The sequence below is a fragment of the Xiphias gladius genome, chromosome 1 (assembly GCF_016859285.1).
Source record: "Xiphias gladius isolate SHS-SW01 ecotype Sanya breed wild chromosome 1, ASM1685928v1, whole genome shotgun sequence".
NCBI lineage: Eukaryota > Metazoa > Chordata > Actinopteri > Istiophoriformes > Xiphiidae > Xiphias > Xiphias gladius.
The window spans coordinates 16,811,267-16,821,665 of NC_053400.1; the positions used below are offsets into that span (position 1 = coordinate 16,811,267).

The 10,399-nt window shown below is 40.2% G+C and overlaps 1 protein-coding gene across 2 annotated transcripts; it reads left to right on the forward strand.

The window, feature by feature from the left end:
- Positions 1-266: 266 nt before the first annotated feature.
- Positions 267-9,760, forward strand: mafa (v-maf avian musculoaponeurotic fibrosarcoma oncogene homolog a (paralog a)). Of its 2 annotated transcripts, none has more exons than XM_040131115.1 (2): positions 267-1,583; positions 9,733-9,760. In XM_040131115.1, exons 1-2 carry the CDS (start codon positions 616-618, stop codon positions 9,758-9,760), a joined length of 996 nt encoding a protein of 331 aa, XP_039987049.1. In that variant the 5' UTR covers positions 267-615. The 2 variants fall into 2 exon arrangements, with proteins under 2 accessions (XP_039987049.1, XP_039987057.1); XM_040131123.1 differs by lacking the exon at positions 9,733-9,760 and having other exon boundaries at positions 267-973; positions 1,127-1,688.
- The last annotated feature ends 639 nt before the right edge of the window (positions 9,761-10,399 follow it).

The window sequence follows — 10,399 nt, forward strand, 5'->3', positions numbered from 1 at the left end:
AATTAGAGTTAAGTAAGAGTTAAGAGATTGCGCCCCAGCTGACAGTCAGCTGACGGCCTCTGACAGTTGAGAAAAGTTTTGTTTTTGTAGGTTACTAATATGTTAATTAGCTCTCGGAGTGTGCGACCCTATTGGCTCTTCGTCCGAGTCAATTTCCCATTTCCAGCCTGACGTCAGGGCAGCTACAATGCTCTTAAACTCATCTGCTGTGTGATCCCTCTAAAAAATCGCCCCACCAGTCAGCGGCTTATAACGTGCGAGGCTCCATGTACTCCCTTACTCTCGGCTTCTCACCCTCTCCGCTTGCGCAATGTATTCATGAAGAAAACCGTAAAGTGTTAAATATTTGAAATATAAAACCGCCGAATTTCACATGCTGAAAAAGGACTCCGCTACTCTTGCGCGCGGCACTGGCGTGTCTGTGCAATAGACTCTGCAAAGAAAAAACTACTCTCACACGCCTGCAAGTCCGCGGCTGCACAAGGGGACGCCGAAAACCTAATTTTTCAGTTTCAAGACAAACGCCTAAAAATCAAACTGGCTCACGTTCTTCCCAACCAACCCAGTTTGACAGCTGCTCTTCACCCCATTTGGAGGACTGTCAGCAGCAAGAGGATGGCATCAGAGCTGGCAATGAGCAACTCCGACCTGCCCACCAGTCCCCTGGCCATGGAATATGTTAATGACTTCGATCTGATGAAGTTTGAAGTGAAAAAGGAGCCGGTGGAGCCCGATCGCAACATCAGCCAGTGCAGTCGCCTTATCGCCGGGGGATCCTTGTCTTCCACCCCGATGAGCACGCCTTGCAGCTCGGTGCCCCCTTCCCCAAGCTTCTCGGCGCCCAGTCCGGGCTCGGGGAGCGAGCAGAAGACACACATAGAGGATTTCTACTGGATGTCCGGTTACCAACAGCAGTTGAATCCAGAGGCGCTGGGCTTCAGCCCCGAAGACGCGGTCGAGGCGCTGATCAACAGCAGTCACCAGCTCCAGTCATTCGATGGCTACGCCAGGAGCCAGCAATTTGCTGGCGCAGCCGGAGCAGGAGGCACCATGGCCGGGGAGGAGATGGGGTCTGCCGCGGCGGTGGTGTCGGCAGTCATCGCTGCGGCAGCCGCTCAGAACGGAGCGCAACACCATCACCACCACCACCACCACCACAGCAGCAGCCACCACCAGGCACCTGGCGTCCAGAGCAGCGGCACTTCTGGGACAAATCACCCACACATGCGCTTGGAGGAGAGGTTTTCAGACGAGCAGCTGGTGACCATGTCAGTGCGGGAGCTCAACCGGCAGCTACGGGGGGTCAGCAAGGAAGAAGTGATCAGATTGAAACAGAAGAGGAGGACCCTAAAGAACAGAGGCTACGCTCAGTCCTGCCGGTTCAAGAGGGTCCAGCAGCGGCACGTCCTGGAGGGAGAGAAGACGCAACTCATGCAGCAGGTCGAGCACCTAAAGCAGGAGATCTCCAGGCTGGTCCGGGAGAGGGACGCGTACAAAGAAAAGTATGAGAAGCTCATCAGCAACGGCTTCAGAGAAAATGGATCCAGCAGTGACAACAACCCTTCCTCCCCGGAGTTTTTCATGTGAGTCTCGACATTATCGTGAAAAAAAAAAAGAATATCAGATGAGTTACTCACCCCCGCTTAAAAAAGTTTTCATTATGAAACTTTTTTTTCATTTGGCGCAAAGCCCACTAGACCAAGAACTAATTTGTCCACTTTTTGATTTTTTTTTTTTTTTTTTTTTTTTTTTTTTACTTTATACATTTTTTGAAAACAAGAGTTTGCTGAAGTCTACGACTGTTTTTAGATTTGGAAGGCTCTGTCATCCGTGTGTTTAATTTTGGAGAGGCATATTCAGAAAACTTTCATCTACTTTTTGCTGTCATATTCAGTATATTATGCATACCCTGTTTGTCAAGATTTTTTTTTTCATCGTTGTTCATTAGATTTGCAGTGTTTGAGTAAAATATGATTTTTGAAAGTTGATCCAACTTTATGCCGCAGTATGCGAGGTGTGCATGCAAGCACTAAGTATACTCATTTGAAGTTCATCAACTTGCCCTTTTTCATCATTTTACTTTTAATCCAGTGTACAGATTCCTGTCAAAATTGCATCCATCGACAGTATGTTTTTGGTCTTTTTTACCTTTCTTTTTTTTTTTTGTCTGCCAAACTTGGAGGATTGCGAGCCTGCCGTTTGACGCCACCTCATCTCATGCGTTTGCTTGTTATTGTGTTGAGCAACAAAAGACTGTATTCATTATAAACTATCCATTCTTTTTAAAGAGATGTGTTATTGAACTGCCCTGCATGCTGGACATGTATGGTTTTTTTTTTTTTTTTCTTTCTGTGCTTGAAGATGTCCTTTTTGTCGGATGACTCCAGCATGGCATTCATACTTCATTTATGGCCTCCTCACTTTTTTGGGACAGCAACAAAAAAGTGACAGGACTTCCCACCCCTTGTAATCTGTACAAGTGCATTTCAGCTGTGTTGAAGTGCACCACCGTCGGCTGTCATTAGGCTGCAGTGAATGCGCTATGCATTCCTGATGGAAGTTGATCAGCGGGGATCCTGGTGCAAGGGGAACAGAAAAGACTTCACTGTTAAGGAAATCACCAATGCCTTTCCTGGAGGTTTAGACTGTTGCTTAAAGCCTACATTGTTATTTAAAGATATTCCACTGTGCATTTGTCAACTTTGAATAATTTTTAAAGCGTAATTTAAGTACAAAGTTTTATAATCTAAGTTGCAAAAAAATATAACGTGCTACAGGTTGAAGCGATAGATTAATAAGGAGATTGCTGCACAGAAGAATTTTTAACACTGGTTTAGAGAAATTGGCTCGGCTCCAAAGTATTGTGCAGTGTCTAAACAGCGCTTTTGCAGCATGGGCTTCAAACAGGAGTGTGAGATTTCCACTGGTCTCCGCCACACGTTTCCTTATTTCGTATTCCAAAAAGTATTGTTGAAGAAGGTCATTCTCATAGCCGAAGTCAAAGTAAATTTCCACGCTTCTGGAAACGTGTGTCTTCAACGAACTGACATATTTTGGACTGAAATAAACTAAAAAAAAAAAAAAAGAAAAAAAAAAGAAAAAAAAGAAAAAAAGGAAAAGAGTTGTCGCCTGTAATCATGTAGAAGTTAAGGACAAGTTAGTATTCTCCGCATCTCAAGAAGCTAAGTTTGGCATTCTGTTACGACTTAATCGTAACATTTTGATACTTTATCATCAGTTCAGGAGAGACTGTTGTTTTGTCTTACGCGAAGTCAATATTCGCAAAGCAATAACAATTATTATAATCAATAATGTCTGGACATTGTTAGATCGTCAGGGATTGACACCCTGCATGTACAAAACGAGGGAGTACCGTTCGCCAATATATCTTGAAAATGTTAATTAATCATTCATCTTATATATAGTATATATATATATATATATATATATTTTGCTGTGCAAAATTATTTCACTCACTAACCATATGTGATGATTATGTGCTCGTTTTTTCATTTCATACAATTAAATGATATGCAATAAATGTATGTAATTGTCTTCAATAAGTTTCTTACGTTTCTTTTGACTTGTCCTGAGAATTTTTCTTTTGTGATTGAAACCTAATGAAAATTGAAGCAAAGCAGAATCGGGATTACTGCACTACATTTTCTCGCCCTTTTGAGTGCGGTTTCTTCCAACACTAATTTAATAACCGGCCACCCTGAGCGAATCAGAAGCATGATTTTAGAAACAAAGTTGTCCACAAATGTACCCAAAACGACCAAGCAAAAATTTGGACAGCAATTCAGGCTGCATGTGAAAATGAGAAGGTTCAAGTCAAGTGTTACAGATAAGTTGATGACACCACAAAGATTTAGACACGCACTGGCCTGCATATGAATGTACTCTGACACACTACTGTCTGATACAGGTTTCATATTTTTTTCTTCAAAATCCCCAAATTAACTGTGAATGAAAAATCCTTTTAACAGCATAATGACCCCAAAATGTAGACTTACAAAATATTGTTGCCATTTTTGTTTCATCATTTCAACTCAATTTCTATTCCAAATCATCTTTACAATCAAATTACTGTGTATAATGGAATATTATCTCTGCGTTTTCTAATGAACAGATTTTGGTCCATGAATTACATCCTCATTTGTGATTATGGAAGCCCAATATGGTTTCATATATCATACTTGCAACCTATCAATTTAATTGTAAAATGTGACCTGTGATTGGCGTATGTGTGTGTGTGTGAGTCTCTCTCGCTCTCTCTCGCATGTGTGTGCTTGTGTGTGTCCTTGTGTGTTGTTTATGTGACCATGTGAGTGTTTTTTACTTGAATGACAGTATGAAAGGGTGACATCTTTGTGTGAATTTCTTCTGGCTATGCATGTTTCCATATTTGCACCCTCCATTTGCCCTTTTGCATATTGCTTGCTTCCTGATTGGCGTACGTGTATTGTGTCCGCTCTCTGCATCTGTGTTTTTCAGAGACTGTGTGCTCACTGTCATTAGCATGTCATCGTTTGGCTTTCCTAGTTTCGCCCCACTTTATCCTGTTTGTCAGTGGGCCTGGAAGTTGGCCTGGCACCGAGAGGGGGTGCAGCGAGGGCACAGTCATGTCAGGCATGTGAGGGGGTAGCTGGAGAAGGTGCCAATGTAAGTCAGCCGCTGTGGTGAGCAAAAGAGGCTCAGCGCTGCTGTACCCAATCTTGCGTTTCAGCTAGTGTTCAGACATCTGATTTTTATGTCTTTCAACATAACTTTTTCACTGCGCTGGTGCACTAACTGAAAAGGCCACTTTTCTGAAACACAATAGGAAAAGTTCTTTTGTAAGTTCTGGGACGAGGAATAGTCTTGTGGGCATCTTGTTTCACTGTTCCAGAACAATTTGTTTGTTGAAACAGGAAGACCAATGTGCCAAAATACACTTTGAAGAAACACTAAGGTTTCTTAGGACAAATTATGTCTGGATTTGTTAGCTTTTTGCAACTTAAACACAGTTTCTTTGTGCACGGCTGTGAGCAAAGGACATACAAGAATGGGCACCTTTCATAAAAATCCACCACACTGTCACTGTGTTAACAAAGCACTGAGTGATCAACTGTTATTCTGTACTTTGAACTGAGGTCTTTGCAGGTTATAAATTTCATACTTGTTTAATTTACAAAGAAGTCCCCCTCCGCACCATCTGCCTGTGATGATGTGCTACATAGCCTGTCCAAAGAAAAAAAGGAGACAGTTTTAATCCAACACTTGCATCCCACTCTGTCTGTGTGATTTCCTCTGAGGTGCGTGCTGCTGCTGTGGTGGCTGATTTGCCCAGAGTGAGGGGAGAAACTGAGACAATAGGCGGGCTTGGGCTGAATTAAATGATTTTGCTGATGATTAATAGTGGTGTGGGCCACTGGCTCCTGCGATGTAGAGATGATAAATCGTGAGTGCAGCTCCGTGCAGCTGTGCCAGTGTTGTGTCTTAGCATGCACACACCATGCAATTTACAGCCAAGCCGCTCTCCTTCTTCCTCAATTTATCTAATTACATCTCTTTGATCTAAGTAGTAGTGCTGCTATATTTTGATATTTCATATTAACCACAACAATGTATTAAATGACTTCATGGAGAATAACTGTTTGCCCCCCCAAAGAACATGTTTCTGTGCTTGCCATTTCAAAGAGAAAATCATTTCTTCTTTTCTTAGCAGTTAGGCTTTGCTTCTCTAAAGGCCGTGTGTTTGTTCGGTGGGTTTTTTGATGTGTTTTGAGTGGTATGTAAAATGAAAATTTGGTTTCTATATATGGCTGCCTTGTTAGACTCTTTAGCTTGTTTGTTTTGATTGCTTCCTTATTGGGAGAGATCAGTTAAATCTCTGATACTCATGCACTAGAACTGAAAACACACTAACCATACAGACATTAGAAATGAAAACACACGTGCAAGCTTGCACACATCAGGACAAACACAAATACACAAACAAACAATAAATGATCCTGCATTGATTTGCCCCGGCCTTTTATTTCACAGCATGATATTCCTTGTGTTTTCTGTATTCTGGCATTTATATGAATCAAATACTTCAGTCTCCAAGCTAAATGACATCTGTGTGAAGACAGATCTAATTTGCAAAAGATTTTTCCCCTTATATCTGTGGCACCAGTGCACAATGGTTATGTAAGTGATAAATCTATCGATCTTTCAATGATGCACTGATATGGAACGTTGGCGCTATGCGGGCTGACAGCATAAGATGCACAATGTTCACTCAAGTAGCAGTACACCAGCTGACATAAGGGCTGGTTGGGGGTTGGAATTCTTGCAGGCTTTTGATGGTGCCATAGGAAGGCTTGGAGAGGATCTGTTGTGTTGTTGTTTGTGTGCGATTCTGCATCTCGTAACTCTCACCGGCTTGTGTGGGAGGTCGATTAGTGCCTATGTAGATAAAATGTGCGTTATATGTTCATATGCGTGAGTATTTATCTGTGCTTGCACGTGTGTGTCTCTCTTGTCGTCTTTTGGAGAAGAGGATGAGCAGAGGTCAAAAGTTACGGCGCACAAGGCTGCTCTCAAAGTCATTAGAGTAATCCCTGCCCCGGGGAGCTCATGCTCATTTCCTCTGCCCAGAACCCACTGAATGAGATGTACATGCACATCCGACATGGTACAGCACACAGTAAATTCAAGACTACTCACTGCCAATTTTTTCTTTTTACCCATTTCCTATTCTTCACGAGTGTCTTAGAGTTAAACTCTTGCAGCACACTTTTTTTGTTTACGTAAGTATGTTACTGAAAAAAATCTAATTAGTTTGAGGCAAAAAAAAACTTTAGTAGAAGTGTTTTTTTGTATGCAAAAACTATATTATTAGTTAATGTGTTAACATGACATAGCTCCAAGTAGATGACTCATGGTAGGTTTAAATACAAAGAAGGTGTTTATGTATGTAGCACAACTGGTACCTTAAATAGTGTAGAACAGGGCAGACGTGGCACTTGGCTGATGCCTGGCAGGTTTAGTTTCATGCTGCCAAACGTTGCTTTCTTATTTCAGCCAATGCAGCTGAACAGAAAAAGCCACTGCGTCACTTTCAAGTGGAAATAAGGATGAAAAAAATAACTAACTAACTAAAATAATAACTAATCACAGAAGCGTAATAGGGATTGTCTGGTACTGTTCGTAGTACCCATGATGATCACGGGGAGCAGTTAATTTTTTTTTCACACCCACATTATGCGAGGATTATATTGTGAAAATACACAACAAAACAAGTCTTGAGTCAGACTGGGTGTCTTAAACTGTGATTTTCAGTGTCAGTCCTGATTTTACACCTTGGAATTAATTAATTAAAGTTTACACTTTAATTTTTTAATTTAAAAAAAAAACATAATAAGAAACAGTCAAAGCAATTCCAAATCTCTTTAGACAGGAAAACGTATTTATCAATTCTCAAGGGATGTGATGAATCCAAAATAATTAAAACGAAGGAAAAATAAAAAATATTATCTATCCTCACCTTTTTTCATTTGCTTGTTCCTCTACTTGAAACTAGTCGGCAAAAAAAAGCATCATGATTACTATAACTTTGTAACAATGAAGTTTGAAGTTTACCCCATTCTTTCCTTCTTTTCCTTTTTTGTCCTCACACACAGTTGCCTGATATTTTCAAAAGTATTTTTTATACGTATTGAACTCATAGTAATTTACCTTCAGTATAAGCATCTCATTAAGTCTGGACTTTGTCATGTTATTTTTCTCAGTGACAAATTACAAAACCTTTGCCTATTTATGAATTTGGTTCTGAAAAACAACAATACTGATGGAGGATATACTTGATATGCAGAGAGTTAACAGTAACAGCAGTCAGGTGTATTAGCACAACCAGGTGGCAGCCACATCTGCAAATGGTCTGTCCAGATTCACAGCAGATACAGAGACAAAAAAAACCTCATACACATTGGGAAAAAATGGGAGGTACCATAGAGAAACACTCACTTCCTCTGAATTAAACGGACATAAGGGATCAATTAAGATGCTTATTTTATCAGAGTACATTTTGCTCTTTCTATGCATTCCTTTCTGTCTTTGTGGCAGAGAGTCACTATGTGCTTCAAAAACCGTAGACATTAAGCGGATACGTGTGGTGTCATTAGATAGTTGTCCTTGAAAGACTGGCTGTAGGTTATGTTGGTAATGAGGTGGTCGGGACTTGGGTAATTTTATATGTCTGTAAATGGACCCAAACCAAGAGTCTGTGACTTAAATAATCGCATCACCATCTCTCAGCAGTCCCATTGCACAAAAGGTGACAGAGTTGTTTTTAAAAAAAAAAAGTGTTAAGAAAATGCTAGAGTGAATTATAGTCTTTCAAAATGGCATTCAGTTTTCAAATTTCTACAAATAAAATAAAAAACAATATGACCAAAATCACTTGTTGTAACTTTTAAATTGTGCTTTTCATGAAACGTTGAGCTGCAGCAGAGTAATGCACACAAGAGATCAATCCAATGAGGATTTAGTCATTTAGAGAAGAACAATATTCAGTTTTCAGCAATGTTTTTTTTTTTACATGGAGAGTATTTTATGTTTCTTTCCTTAACACCTACAGTGTACTCAAATATATAATGAGTAATGGATAATTACATGTATGACAGGAGAAATACATTTCCATACATCTCTAACGGGTGATGTTCACCAACATGTCTGCTCTTTAGTATCTGTTAGTGAAGGGGCAGCTTTTCTTTTACCAAAACAAAAGCTCTCGCTTGTTCAGCACAGTTAACATCCTTCTTAAATTTTCCTCCGGACCATGATATGTCACCCTGATGAAGGCTTATAGTATGTGATGCAGATGCAGTGACTGTTTTTCTGCTGCAGTACTAATACCATCATGCTGCATCACCTCTGTTTTCCCGCAGGCCCCTAGAACTGAGTTATGTGGCATTTATTTGAAAATCCAATGATTTAAAATTTCCTTCACTGCAGTGTATGGGCAAGTATTTCCACAACTGTCATTTTCCACAGCGTTTTAAAAGGACCCTGCTTGGCATGTGTGCACAGGAGGCTGAGAGCTAAGTTAATGTTTTCACTTGTGTAGCAACGTTTACAGGGAATATGAATAACTCTATTTGGACCTGCCCAGAGCAACGTCCTTACTTGTGTGTGTTTTGAGGGGGCTGCTTATGAAAGTGTCGCTCATGAAGTAGTGTGGGGAAGGCAAACATTACCATCCTCCACTGTTTGTCTGCACGATAAATTCCCTCCCTTTTAGAACAATTAATTATGTGATTTAATGCAATGAGCAAGATAAAAGGCCTTGGCATAAAACTATTTTGCCTTTTCTGTGCAACGGCACACTGTATGCTTAGATATTTTAGTTTTGTCTCTTGTGGTTACAGTGTTTTGATGCATGGATTCTGCCTGTAGAATCTATTTGCATGCAAATTTTTACATTTCCCTCCGCATCAAACGCTTACTATGATACATGTACTGTATTTCACCAGACAGACAAGGTGGGAGTGAATCTCGCTCGGAATGGATCTACTTGTTTCTTTGTCATTGTTTGTGTGTGTATGTGTGTGTGTGTGTGTGTGTGCGTGTCTGACAGGGTGGCAAAGAGTGACAAACAGTAGAAGAAGCAGAAGAGGGAGAGAAGAAGACACCATGTGTATTTACCTCGATATTCATTTATCCATTCTGATTTGTTTTGTCCAATCTTATCTGCTCCTTTAGGTCATCGAGAAAATTCCTCCATCTGTGATTTCAAGCCCCATTCCTCCGTGCCCTTGGCTTCCTGAGGTAAAACACTTGTTACTTGATCTCTTTAAGCTTTTTTGTTTTCCCTGTAATTTCAACTTCATAACAGTGAGTGAAGTCAGATTTGTAAAACACAGATGTACATATAATATCAAGCATAATTATAATATATACAGTATTATTATTGGTCATGTTGTTTCTATTTTCCTATTATATCACTACACAAGGATATTCATATTAATTATTAACTGATTATTCATTAGAATCTCAAATTAAATAGGGGGAGGATGTAGTCACCACATATAGTATTGAGCGTTTTATAGCATTTTGCACGTCTGTAAGGCTTCCATGACAGATACATAATGTACCGTAGTGTCAATTTCCATTCGTATGTGAAACTGCATACACCTTCTTTATGTTGACAATATCTCCCTCCATCCAATCTCTCTTTGTCTCCTAATGCCACAACTTTGCAGAATACTGAGCACTGCATTTCCCTACCTCATTTAAATCCTTGAAGAAAAATAAAAACATATAGTCCTGGATCAACAACACAACCAGCAGATTATAGCCACTCATTCAAATGTAAATTACATGTTCAGATTTTGTGTGAAAAAGGCAGAGAGAAAAAGCCGAGTGTCTC